This window comes from Saccopteryx bilineata, chromosome 3 (assembly GCF_036850765.1).
Source record: "Saccopteryx bilineata isolate mSacBil1 chromosome 3, mSacBil1_pri_phased_curated, whole genome shotgun sequence".
NCBI lineage: Eukaryota > Metazoa > Chordata > Mammalia > Chiroptera > Emballonuridae > Saccopteryx > Saccopteryx bilineata.
The window spans coordinates 285,720,040-285,733,784 of NC_089492.1; the positions used below are offsets into that span (position 1 = coordinate 285,720,040).

Below are 13,745 nucleotides of genomic sequence, written 5' to 3' on the forward strand. Positions count from 1 at the left end.
GTCTGGGGAGCTGACACAGCCCCAGGCTGAAGAATGCGCCTTGTCATGCTTCCCTAAGTGAGCTCATTCTCCGAAGGCTCCGCACCTGTGCCTGTGGGTGGCTGTGCACATCTGTAGCCCCCTCTGAGAACAGAGCCTGGCAGGACTATCCTCTACCTCCTCCCCCCCTCCCTCCTGCTCTTGGGCTGTCAGTTCAGTGTGCACCTGGGCAGCTGGCAGGCCCAGAGGTCAGTGTGTTCAGAGATTCAGCCCCAATTCTCTGCGACCCTATTCAGGAAGCCACCATTAACCCAAGATAATAATAGTTATGACTCCACTGTCATTTATTGAGAGCTTGCTATGTGTCAGGTACCAATCTAAAGGCTTTTCATTTATTGCCTGATTTAATCCTCATTACCACTCTTAGAGGCAGGTACTGTTAGAATGCTGTTGTGCCCGTTTTACAGATGAGAAAGCTGAGGCAACAGTGTCATTAACACACCTGTGTTCCCACAGGATCTGTCCAAAACCCTCTTGATGTACACCGTCCCTGCCGTCCAGGGCTTCTTTCGTTCTATCTCCTTGTCACGAGGCAACAACCTCCAGGACACACTCAGGTATCAGGGACGGGAAGGGGAAGCCCTGGTAGGCTGTGGGAGGGCAGGACACAGAAGTTACACACACAGTCTTCTTTCCTGTCCGCACCCTGATCAGTATATCCCAGAGGAACAGCTGGCTGGGCCCCACCCATGTGGGCAAGACCTGCAAAGATTTCCTGTGTGGTTTGTTATGTAGAGAAGAAACTCACCTGTTTGTTGCAGTATTGCTGAAATACCCTCAGCTTTTAGAGCCGACTCTCACACTAAATAAATGGTGTGGAGCAGCCAGTTCAGAGGCTGCAGGTGACAAAGGTGGCCACTTCTATTTAGGGATTTTCAGCCAGATAAGCGCGAGGTTTCTGAATTGCCACTGTTGTATAGGCAACTCTTTCTATGTGTGCAAAGATTGTCCGTGGGTCTTCCACGGGCTCATCTGTTGGATTTCTGAGCTTATGCCATGGTGGCCCCTCTGCACTTTCTGGAATAAAGTGATTTTTCACTTGGGATGATCTTTCTGAGGTTCAGCCGAGCACTGTAGCCCTCACCCTCCCCCACCTCCACTCCCAGCTGGTCCTGAGACCAAACACCTTGGAGGGCCACTCCAAGGTGAAAGACAGACAAAAGCTGAGAAACTAAATTTCCTGTGACTTTCTCATTTTTCTTTTCCAGGGTCCTTACCTTGTGGTTTGATTATGGTCACTGGCCAGACGTGAATGAAGCCTTAGTGGAAGGGGTGAAAGCCATCCAGATTGACACCTGGTTGCAGGTGAGATGGCCCAGCGTCCCGCCTCCTGTCTCCTCTTGGAGGCTTGCGGTGTGGGAGCAGCAGGCAGCACATACTGTGCACGTAGTGAGGAAACAGGGCCTGGTCCCAGGGTCAGAACTGCACATGTTCTTCAGTGTCTTTTGGAGAACTGAAGGGAATGAACCATGTCAGTGCCCAACCAAAATCTACCGAAACAAATAACTACTTGTCATTGCCCAGAATCCAGAATGACTAGAGTTGTTTCCATGTCTCATAGGCTGCATAACTGTGTCTGTTTGAATAACAGGTCATACCTCAGCTCATTGCAAGAATTGACACGCCCAGGCCCTTGGTGGGACGTCTCATTCACCAGCTTCTCACAGACATCGGTCGGTACCACCCCCAGGTTTGTAGAGACCTTGGACAATGTCTCACCTACCAGCCGACCTTTTGCTTTGGTGCTCAGCCTTCCCTGACGCTCCTCCGGAGTCATAGGTGCAGGCAGTGGGGGGCCAAGCCTGCCACCCTGCCCCTGGCAGGGTCTGCCTGGCTGGCAGTCCCAGGGCCGTTACGGAAGAGTGACAGCCCCCACCTGGTCAACTCAGATGAGCATCATTGTCACTCACACCATTTCTCTTGTCCTCCTGGAGTTAGTGTCAGGCTCCCTTCACACGTTTGCACATGTTCCTCTGTTTGCTTCAGGCCCTCATCTACCCCCTGACTGTGGCTTCCAAGTCCACGACCACAGCCCGGCACAATGCTGCCAACAAGATTCTGAAGAACATGTGTGAGCACAGCAACACTCTGGTGCAGCAGGCCATGATGGTGAGTCAGGGGCGGCACAGCTCTCTGCCACTGGTCCCAGCCGGAAGGCAGGGGTGGTTCCTCCTCCGGCCGCCAGGGCTGCCCACTCCCTCCGCTGCCGGGAGGAGCAGCTTCCTTTTCTCCAAGGCTCTCTGAGTTGAGCTTATCCGTGGCCTTCTCTCCCCGTCCCCTGCGGCCCAGGTGAGTGAGGAGCTGATCCGAGTGGCCATCCTCTGGCACGAGATGTGGCATGAAGGCCTGGAAGAAGCTTCTCGTTTGTACTTCGGGGAGAGGAATGTGAAAGGCATGTTTGAGGTGCTGGAGCCCCTGCATGCGATGATGGAGCGGGGACCCCAAACTCTGAAGGAAACATCCTTTAACCAGGTACGGGATAACAAAGCCACGGAGAAGTGGCCCAAAGCCTTTGTCAGACCTCTTTCCATCAATGACTTGAATAAAATGTACTGGTGACAAAGATCATAAGATGTAAAAACACCAGAAGTTTGTCATTAAGTTACAAAACCCACCCAGAATTTTACCTGGAAAGCCACACAATCTTTCACAAGCCCTTACTTTGCCCAGCAAGCCCCCCTGAGAGTGGGAGCTAAGCCCAGGCCCTTGCTAAGCCATCCATGCTGCTGCCTCCCGGCCACCATGCTCCAAGGCGTTCTGCTACTGCTTGCAGCTCAGCTGGTCGCCTAGTCAACACCTGTGGCCACTGCAAATCTCCCCTGCCTTCCTCCTCAGGCATATGGTCGAGATCTGATGGAGGCCCAAGAATGGTGCAGGAAGTACATGAAGTCAGGGAATGTCAAGGACCTCACCCAAGCCTGGGACCTCTATTACCACGTATTCAGACGAATCTCAAAGCAGCTGCCTCAGGTAAGGCACTCATGTTCTGACTGGATGAACTGTATTGTGGTCCTTTCTGTTTTACTACCTGTGAGTATTCTAATGCTAATCCCAAAGCACCTGGTTTTGCTTGTACCTGCTAACTTTGGAACAAGGCATGCCTGTTAGTAATTCATTGATAAATACTTAAATTGCGTTTAATTTCTTCCCTGGAAGCAGAAAACTAAACCCTGTGGTAATTATTCACAGCTCACATCCTTAGAGCTGCAATACGTTTCCCCCAAACTTCTGATGTGCCGGGACCTTGAATTGGCTGTGCCGGGAACATACGACCCCAACCAGCCGATCATTCGCATTCAGTCCATAGCGCCGTCCTTGCAGGTCATCACGTCCAAGCAGAGGCCCCGGAAGCTGACGCTTATGGGTAAGGATCCCAGTGCACGGCTCCCACCTGCGTCTCCCTCCCACCCTGGCAGAAGCCACCACCCGCTGTTCACACTACTGATATTTCACCTGCTTCGTCTCTCCTGTGTTTACTGTGAGGGGGCTAGGGGACAAGTGGCTTTCTCCTTAGTCCATCCTCCTCGAGACTCCTGGTTCCTTCTCAGAGTGGTGCTTGGTTAAGTGAGGCGGAGCAACCCTGCACAAGACCAGGTGGAGGGGAGCTGGCAGGCGTGCCTCTTGGAGCGCAGGTGGCGGTGGGCAGCAGTGGGGACTGATGCGGCCAGCAGTGAGGCACCCGATGCAGGCATGAGCATAACAGGTTACACTGATAAAGGGCGTCTGGGCTCTGGAGCATTCTTTTATACCAGGGGTCGGGAACCTTTTTGGCTGAGAGCCATGAACGCCACATATTTTAAAATGTAATTCCGTGAGAGCCATACAACGACCCATGTACCTTATGCATTATCCAATAAAAATTTGGTGTTGTCCTGGAGGACAGCTGTGATTGGCTCCAGCCATCTGCAACCATGAACATGAGCGGTAGGAAATGAATGGATTGTAATACATGAGAATGTTTTATATTTTTAACATTATTATTTTTATTAAAGATTTGTCTGCGAGCCAGATGCAGCCATCAAAAGAGCCACATCTGGCTCACGAGCCATAGGTTCCCATCCCCTGTTTTATACCGTCATAGGCCTTCTTTATGGGAAATGATTGCATAAGATCCAAACAAGTGTGGTGAGTTCTCATGAGGTTTCTTACCTCTGGGATAGTTTCAGAAGTACACTGGTGGCCCTTTGAGGTATTTTGCCTGTAGTAGTAATGCTAAGGTTTTTCAATGCAGTGATTATTCACCAGTCCCAGTTCCTGTGTCTCCATGGGCTGGCATCTTCTAATATCATACTAAAATGTGTCCGCCAGGTTCCCAGCAGTATTTCATTAAAGAGGCCCACTGAAGGAACTGTTTTCAGAGGTGTAAGCAGAGTTTAGAGGACCAGCAGGAGAAGCTATGACCCCTACCCTGCAGACCTGAAAAGGCAAGGGGCCCATCAAGGGTTTATACCACCAGAAGCTGTAGCCCAGGTGGAAGGACATGGCTGCTTCTCTGTGGCCAGGCTGGCCTTCAGGGGCAGATGCCTGACCTCTCTCTTCCTGCCTTCTAACCTCCTGCCAGTGCCCCCATTGCCAAGCCCATCTTTGAACCCCAGTGATACAGTCTGGAGAGGTCAGGCATCTCAGGTCAGAGCAGGCAGAGTGAGTTGTGGAGGAGAACATTCAGAATAACCATTTCTATGCAGAATCACTCCTGGTCCTCATAGAGCTTTTTAAATTTATTTTTAATTTGAACAACGTTGCATTGGGGGACCATCAAAAGCCGCTCTTTCATCAAATCTTAGGAGAGTCTTTTCTGCTTGTAGGTAAGGGGCGTGCAATCTGCAGGGTTTTCTGAAGACAGTGGTGGTCTCCTGATGGGCTTGAGACCCTCCAAGCTCCACTAACTGCTCCCACCATCCCTTACAGGGAGCAATGGGCACGAGTTCGTTTTCCTCCTGAAGGGCCACGAAGACCTGCGGCAGGACGAGCGCGTCATGCAGCTCTTCGGCCTGGTTAATACCCTTCTGGCCAACGACCCGACGTCTCTGCGGAAGAATCTCAGGTATTTAGGATGCTTGGAAGTGACAATGACTTGGGAAGTCTTCTGGTTCTTCCGACCTCTCTCCCATGTAGTCATGTACTTCTATGAAATAGATGCTGAAAGTATGTACCTGACAGGAAGTTGTCAATAGCCAAGGTGTCAGATGCAAACAAAAGTCCTCCATATTTTTAGCACGTTCTCATATGAATGCCTTTAACAACCTCCAGGATTCCAGGATGGTACACTTTGTGACCATTAGACTGGAGAGTCTGCAAATTTGGTGGGTTTTATCCCGATAGAACTCCAGCCCAGCCAAACCTTTTCTATCCTCAGTACTCTCTTACCCCTCTTTCTATTAAAAACATGAATATTGAGTTGGGAGGTTATTTGAGGCTTAGAAATAATCTAATCATTGGTGCCCCCCCACCCCCACCCCACCCCACCTAGAGCCTCGAGTTTGGTGGGCAGGTAGAGAGATCAAGTGCTTTTCAGACCGTCGGTGCACTGTCTTTCTGTGATGCCTTATCCTTTGCAAAACGGCCTCATCACACACCTCACAGCAGCCCTGTGCAGAACTTTGTTAAAATGAGTTTGTGTGTGGGGTGAACGGATCAGAGGTATACTCTGGTTACTGTGCAATAACCCTCATTTCCTGTGGGCACCAGCATCCAGAGATACGCAGTCATTCCTTTATCCACCAACTCGGGCCTCATCGGCTGGGTCCCCCACTGTGACACTCTGCATGCCCTCATCCGGGACTACAGGGAGAAAAAGAAGATCCTTCTCAACATAGAGCATCGCATCATGTTGCGGGTAGGTGAGGAGGCTGCCGGCCCAGCCCTTGCATGTCTCGGAGGCAAAGCTCACCAGTCAGGAAGCTCCACAAAGCTGCTTTCCTCCTGCCCTTATGTGTGATCTGTCACTGACAAATCGGTTTGAGGGTGTGAGCCATTGAAGATGGTTTAGGGAAGTGAGTCCTAAAGAAGAGAAGCATCTCTAAGAGACAGAAGGACCCTAAAGCCCAAAATCTAAGATTTCATCATCCTGGGTGAGACTGAACAGTATTATTTATCTGGTACCTACTGCACAGAATGCTGGCTCTGTGGAGAAAGAATGTTTAGGAAATGTGTAAGTATTAAGAAAGAGGCCCTGGCCAGTTGGCTCAGCGGTGGAGCGTCGGCCTGGCGTGCGGGGGACCCCGGTTCGATTCACGGCCAGGGCACGTAGGAGAGGCGCCCATTTGCTTCTCCACCCCCCCTCCTTCCTCTCTGTCTCTCTCTTCCCCTCCCGCAGCTGAGGCTCCATTGGAGCAAAGGATGGCCCGGGCACTGGGGATGACTCCTTGGCCTCTGCCCCAGGCGCTTGAGTGGCTCTGGTCGCGGCAGAGCGACGCCCCGGAGAAGCAGAGCATCGCCCCCTGGTGGGCAGAGCGTTGCCCTTGGTGGGCGTGCCGGGTGGATCCCGGTCGGGCGCATGCGGGAGTCTGTCTAGCTGTCTCTCCCCGTTTCCAGCTTCAGAAAAATACAAAAAAAAAAATTTTTAAAAAAAAGAAAGAATCGTTTGTTATCCAAAACCTTGACTCTTCAGGGCTCTCATTCACACACTGCGGAGAGGCCTGAGGTTTACCCTTAGCCCAGGCGGTCCCTGTGGCCACTCCGTTTCTCCTTTTGCAACATTTCTTACTTTGCTTCTCCTTTTGGCTGTGGTGGTGAAATTAGAACCCAGCTATGTCCGGACCTGAGCCTATTTCTTCCTGGGTGTAAGCTGCTTGTCTCGGGCTGCTCTCAGAATGGTTGTGTCCTGATGCAGATGGCTCCGGACTACGATCACCTGACTCTGATGCAGAAGGTGGAGGTGTTTGAGCACGCTGTCAATAACACAGCCGGGGATGACCTGGCCAAGCTGCTGTGGCTCAAAAGCCCCAGCTCTGAGGTATGGCACCCTCTGTCACACCTGCCTTTCTCAGGATGGCTTTCCCATCTGGTCATGCATGCCTGCGGTTCCTCTTTGTGGTGATCACGTGTAGATTATGTGCAGTCTTTTTTAACAAAGATTAAATAGGCGAGCCATGCAGTTTAGCAGATGCAGATTTAGTATCTTAATATTTCTCCCATTACTAACAATAGTATTTGAGCTCTTTATATATTAAGGTGATTAAATCTTTTTCATGTTATATTGTAAATTTCCTGTTTATTTGGTGTTTTAATTTTGTTAATGGTATGTTTTTTGGTTTTGAATTTTTGTTTTGTTTTATTTTTGATATAGAGAAATTTTTAACATTATAAGTTAACAGGTTTTTTAAATTATTTAAAATTTGTGCCTTTGGCTTTATATGTATTTAGAAAGGCCCTCTTCACATCAAGATTATGTATCTTTTTACATATATTGTACTAATTATATTTGTTTTTACATTGAAATCCTTAACCCAACTTAGGATCTAGCATTAGGATATAAATTTTGTTTTCTTAAGATGGCTAGCCAGCCCTGGCTGGGCAGCTCAGTTGGTCAGATTGGCATCGCAGTACACCAAGGTCACTGGTCAATCCCTGGTCATACAAGAATCAGCCAACAAGAGCATAAAAAAGTGGAACAACAAATATGTTTTTCTCTCTCTCTCTGTCTCACCCACCCTTACCTCCCCACTCCTCCCCCCTTCTGTCTCTCCCTCTCTTCCACCCCCTTCTTCTCCCTCTCCCTCTCCATTTCTCTAAAATCATTAAGTAAATTTAAAAAAAAATAAAAGGAAAGAAAAGATGACTAGCCACAACAACCACAGTATTTACCAAGTAACCTATCCTGTCCCTGTATAAAAGGTCACGTTTCTATTATACACCAAATCCGTACAGGCCTGGGGACTTCTTCCTAGCGCTCCTGTTCTGTTGCATTGATCTCTCTGCCTGGTTCTCCTCACACACCATGTTATCAATATGAGTCTTTTCTCATTGGCTATTTTATTTTATTTTTTTCCCAGGTAAATTTTGGTATCATTTTGTCAAGGTCCCAAAAAAAAAGTACACTGCATTTTTATTGGAATTACACTAAACATATGGAATAATTTGGGAGGATAGTATATCTTTACAACCTTAAGTGGATGTCCTTAAATGGATATTTTCATTTACTCAGTGTTTACATTTCTAAGCCAAGTTTATTTATTCATTTAAGTTCTGCACATTTCTACTTTATGCCAGCATAGTTTATTATTTCTATAATTGTGCATGGGATCTTTATTCCATTGTAAGTTCTAACTATTTATGATGGAATATAAGCAAACAGCTGGTTGGGCTGTAATTCTGTAGAAACTGTTTTCAAGTTCCCAGAGCTTGGGCTCACGTGTGCTCCTGTGTTCCAGGTGTGGTTTGACCGAAGAACCAACTATACCCGCTCCTTAGCTGTCATGTCCATGGTCGGGTATATTTTGGGCCTGGGAGACAGGTGAGTGAATTTAATTTGATTCCTGTAGTTTTCTTTCTCCATTGTAGTGTTCTGGAACGGTTTCGTTTTGTTTTCCACTGAGATTTTTGACGATTTGGTATTAGTATTTACCTTATGCATTTTTTCCAGCATCAACTTCAGACCCCTATTTATTATCTGTGCCAACAGAACAACACAGCAAACTAAAGGGAAGGAAAATCATAGTTCAAACCTATGCTTTCTGCATAGGTTGGTTTACTGTATTGAGAACCATATTAAATTTGATTGATTTTATTGATTCAATAAACATTTATCAGTCACCACTATACTAAGATAAATAATTCTATTTTTGTAATGGAAACCAACCAAAGTAGATCCTTCTGATATTTCTTCGTAATAAGTTTCATCCCAATGTACTGGCTGGAAAAGTAGTTTAGCAATGTTTAGAAATGGACTCAATAGACATTTTTAAGAACAGGTTTTCTGATACACACTATTTTTCTCCTGGGATCATGTTTCACACAATTTGAGAATAAAATAATTTTATCCCACAAAAATAATACTTGTTTAAAAAAAAAAAGAGCAGAATGCCTATTGACAAAATTCTAATGCTCCATTCTGGATTGGCTCCAGGGCCCCAGGAGGCAAGACCTCGTGATAGGTACTGAGTGGTGGTGATGGAGCCTGGTGCCTGAGATGCCTGCACTGCCAGAAACAGTTGTCTTCTTGTCGTGGGGCAACTTGTGATTCACACAGATAAATCCTCATTTCTGTCCCAGAGCAGCAGGGGTTGGCAAACTTTTCTATGAAGAGCCAGATAATAAGTATTTTTGGCTTTGTTGGCTATATGATCTCTGTCACAGCTACTCATGTCTGCGTTGTTGGCACAAAAGCATCCAGGAACAATACTTAAACAAATGAGCATGACAGTGTTCCAATAAAACTTTATTTACAAAAGCAGATGAGGGGCATGTTCTGGCCCGAGAGCTGTACTTTGTCAACCTGTGGCCTAGAGTATCACCTACTTGTTGATTTTACTTATCAGTGTTGCTCTCTTGATCCCACCCTGATATCTATCCTGTTTCTCAAAGACACCCATCCAACCTGATGCTGGACCGGCTGAGTGGGAAGATTCTACACATTGACTTTGGGGACTGCTTTGAGGTGAGCACATGTTCCAGAATACCACGTAAAGCTCACCTTCCCAGATGATCAGTTTCACCCTCCTCTGTCCAGTTCTGCAAACTTAAGCCCACACTACATTGTCTCACCCGCCCATTTCCTATCTCGGTGATAGGAATTCACCCTAAGAAATGCAGTCCTGCTCTTTAATACCTGGACTCAAACAGCCCTTGGGCACTCACTGGTCACACTGTTTACAGTGTTTGCACACCCTCTTTGAGTGGAGGAACCCTCGTCACCCCCAGCCTGCTGGTCAAAGGCCTGAGCATGATGCACACTTGATTGTTTTTTCAATCTCTCTTTCTCTTGCGTTCTCTTTTTCTTCTTAGTTGTCTTTTAAATCTCTGTGAGAGTCACCTCACTAACTCAGGCTACATCATGTCTGTGCTCTGATTGGAATCAGCGCTGGTGAAGTAAAGGAAAGCCACCTGTCCTCACCTGACGTTAGCCAAAGAAAGCCATCTAACCTGAACTTGGTCTTTTCCCTTATTCCACTGCAGGTGGCTATGACCAGAGAGAAGTTCCCGGAGAAGATTCCGTTTAGACTGACGAGAATGCTGACCAACGCTATGGAGGTGAGGAGATGCTAGTAACAAGCTGCTTTGGATGAGGGTCAGCACAGTTACGGCCCTCTCTGAGGACAGACTTGCTTGTTAGGGCTCATCAGTTCCCCAAAACACCCAGAATATTTCTGTAGTCTTTTTCTGGTATTTTTCCATTGTGTTAGAAATGATCAATCTTTGAAAGTATCACCATTCTTTACGAAGTCACACAAATCACAGTGTTTTATATGAATCAGTCATGACCTGACTGCCCCCTTGCTTCGAAAACAGTCCCAGAGCCTGGAACCCCGGTAGTGGCCTGTGTCTGCTTATTCAGTGTGGGTGATGGACCTCTCAACTATCTGACCTTTGACCGCTAGGCCTTCAGGGGCCAGTATCCCTGATCCCGTGGTGCGTAGCTCTAGCCCTTCCGCAGGTGACTGGTCTGGATGGCAACTACCGGATCACGTGCCACACTGTCATGGAGGTGCTTCGGGAGCACAAGGACAGCGTCATGGCCGTGCTGGAAGCCTTTGTCTACGACCCCTTGCTGAACTGGAGGCTGATGGACAGTGAGTGTCAGCACATGCGTGGGAGCTGGCTCCCACACTAGGACATCTGACACAGCACATTTCACTAACCCACGGCCCCTCAAGCTTGGAGCCTGGGGTCCATGACGGAACTGTGGCATTACATCTCACAAAGTAGCTCTGGTGTCAAAAGTGAATTTCAAATATTTTTACTAACACAGAAAACTGCAGTCATCAATTTGGATGCTGATTAAAATATTTTTCAGTATAAGTTAAATACCCTTGTGATTTTTGTTGGTTTGGGTTTCATACAGAGTAGCAAGCTGGAAGTTTGATAGGAATTACAAACAGTTGTGATTTGAGTCAGCAATATCTCAGTCTACCCTCTGCACCTCCTTAGGAGTTTACTAGCAAAAGGAGTCTGATCACTGCGATTACATCATGCGTTTACCTTAGGGGATCTGTTTTACGTGTCTAACTCCAACTTGATGGTACAGAGTATCCCTCGGGATTGGACACCCGTGCTAACATTTACCCGTGTGCTCCTATATATACGTCTTTGGTTCTCTTAAGGGATATAGCTTTTGGAAATATATTTTCATGATTGTAGGAAATTATTACATCATCAGGTTTCTTTCAAGTCAAAGTCTGAAGCACTTTTTAACTGTCCCTTTCTTTCTTTCCCTAGCAAATACCAAAGGCAACAAGCGATCCCGAACAAGGACAGATTCCTACTCTGCTGGCCAGTCAGTAGGTGGGTGCAGAGTCTGCCCCTTCTATCCAGTGTTTCTAGATGGGGGCAGCTCTCTTACTGCTGTTAGGAGGCGTGACTTAACTGGAGTAATAGTGCTGACTATGAAGGACATAAACAAAGGAGGGAAGATTCCAGCACTGCTAAAGTGTCACATAATATGCATTTATTTAACTTCAAAAACTTGGTCTAGAAATAGTTACTGAGCACTAAGCCCCTAGTCCATGTTTTTTATGTAATGCCTCTCAGGATGGAGTGAGTACCTAAAGCTCATAAATTTTGATCAAACTATCCAATCTTTTTTTTTTTTTTTTTTTTTTTTTTTTTACAGAGATAGAGAGTGAGTCAGAGAGAGGGATAGACAGGGACAGACAGAAACAGAGAGAGATGAGAAGCATCAATCTTTAGTTTTTCATTGCGTGTTGCAACACCTTAGTTGTTCATTGATTGCTTTCTCATATGTGCCTTGACCACAGGCCTTTAGCAGACCGAGTAACACCTTGCTGGAGCCAGTGACCTTAGGTTCAAGCTGGTGGGCTTTTGCTCAAACCAGATGAGCCCGCGCTCAAGCTGGCGACCTCGGGGTCTCGAACCTGGGTTCTCTGCATCCCAGTCTGAGGCTCTATCCACTGCACGACCGCTTGGTCAGGCCCAATCTAATGTAGTTGTAAAAATACAATCAAAAGTGTGTCTGGGCCCTGGCCGGTTGGCTCAGTGGTAGAGCATTGGCCTGGCGTGCAGGAGTCCCGGGTTCGATTCCTGGCCAGGGCACACAGGAGAGGCGCCCATTTGCTTCTCCACCCCTCCCCCTCTCCTTCCTCTCTGTCTCTCTCTTCCCCTCCCGCAGCAAGGCTCCATTGGAGCAAAGATGGCCCGGGCACTGGGGATGGCTCTGTGGCCTCTGCCTCAGGTGCTAGAATGGCTCTGGACGCAACAGAGCGACGCCCCAGAGGGGCAAAGCATCGCCCCCTGGTGGGCATGCCGGGTGGATCCCGGTCGGGCGCATGCAGGAGTCTGTCTGACTGCCTCCCCGTTTCCAGCTTCGGAAAAAATGGAAGAAAAAAAAAAGTGTGTCTGGCCCTGGCCGGATAGCACGTTGGTTACAGCACTGTCCTGAAGCGCAGAGGTTGCAGGTTCAATTCCCGGCAGGGCACACACAGGAACAGATCAATGTTTCTGTCTCTCTCTCCTTCCCTTCCTCTCTCACTAAAATAAATAAATAAATAAATAAATAAATAATTGAATAAACAAACAAATAAATAAATAAATAACTTCATAATTCTGAGTCTAGACTCTTCCATCCTGAAGGCCACAGTGGAGGATGACCCTAAAGCCCAAGGACTTTATTCCCCCCAGAATTAATGTATAAATTCCTCCAAAGAACAACACTCCAGTTATATGTGAACCACTGAAAACTAGCTTTCTTTCTGTTACTACCGCTTTTTGTCGGACCTGGAAGTTTTAGCCCAGCCTTTGGCTCATGTTCCTTTGCTCTGTGTCAGGACATTTTATTATTGCTGTTTGCTTGAAGAGTCACACTTTGTAGGTTAAACACTTAAATACAGAAAGGGTCACATAATGCTTCCTTTCTTCTCTCCCCCATGAGGTGGGCAAGGCAAGAGGGAATGGAGTGTGTGAAGAATTAGAGCTAATGTCTGGAAACGATGACTTTGTGAATTTTCTGCTAATTGATTTTTTTTTTCCTCCTAGAAATTTTGGATGGTGTGGAACTTGGGGAACCAGCCCATAAGAAAACGGGGACCACAGTGCCGGAATCTATTCATTCTTTCAGTAAGTCCAACCTCTGAGGACCTGTGCCAGTAACTAGCTCATTAAGAAAATAGCAGCTTAAAAAAAAAAAGAAAGAAAAGAAAACAGCAGCTGTATTTTACCACAAGAGGGTCAATGAGATGAAGCAACAAGACCACCTTTGAGCAAAGAGGTTCTCTGAATCTTTCATTATGTCCTGAGGACAAGGATGGACACAGAGGAAGAATAGCTAAACACTTACGAAAGTGAATATTTGAGAAAAGCAGGGGCACCCATTGAACCAGTTGTGATCTTACTGTTATTTCTCCTTGTGTGTGTTCCAGTTGGAGATGGTCTGGTCAAACCAGAGGCCCTAAATAAGAAAGCCATCCAGATTATTAACAGAGTTCGAGATAAGCTCACTGGTGAGTATGCTGACATATTCACTTACAAGGACATGAAATCTGAGCGACTTTTCTCTCTTTGAAGGAGTGGTCACCCCCCTTTTCTAGTGGTGT

The 13,745-nt window shown here is 47.1% G+C and overlaps 1 protein-coding gene across 1 annotated transcript in view; it reads left to right on the forward strand.

Annotated features, from left to right (window-relative positions):
- Positions 1–13,745, forward strand: part of MTOR (mechanistic target of rapamycin kinase) — a 120,490-nt gene that overhangs the window by 101,140 nt on the left and 5,605 nt on the right. The window contains exons 40-56 of the mRNA XM_066270444.1: positions 496–596; positions 1,248–1,344; positions 1,631–1,729; positions 2,026–2,148; positions 2,329–2,511; positions 2,875–3,009; positions 3,229–3,403; positions 4,948–5,083; positions 5,728–5,875; positions 6,872–6,994; positions 8,412–8,494; positions 9,565–9,637; positions 10,156–10,230; positions 10,634–10,769; positions 11,416–11,481; positions 13,189–13,269; positions 13,572–13,652. Coding sequence (XP_066126541.1) covers positions 496–596; positions 1,248–1,344; positions 1,631–1,729; positions 2,026–2,148; positions 2,329–2,511; positions 2,875–3,009; positions 3,229–3,403; positions 4,948–5,083; positions 5,728–5,875; positions 6,872–6,994; positions 8,412–8,494; positions 9,565–9,637; positions 10,156–10,230; positions 10,634–10,769; positions 11,416–11,481; positions 13,189–13,269; positions 13,572–13,652 — 1,915 coding nt within the window. The remainder of the gene's footprint in view (positions 1–495; positions 597–1,247; positions 1,345–1,630; positions 1,730–2,025; positions 2,149–2,328; positions 2,512–2,874; positions 3,010–3,228; positions 3,404–4,947; positions 5,084–5,727; positions 5,876–6,871; positions 6,995–8,411; positions 8,495–9,564; positions 9,638–10,155; positions 10,231–10,633; positions 10,770–11,415; positions 11,482–13,188; positions 13,270–13,571; positions 13,653–13,745) is intronic.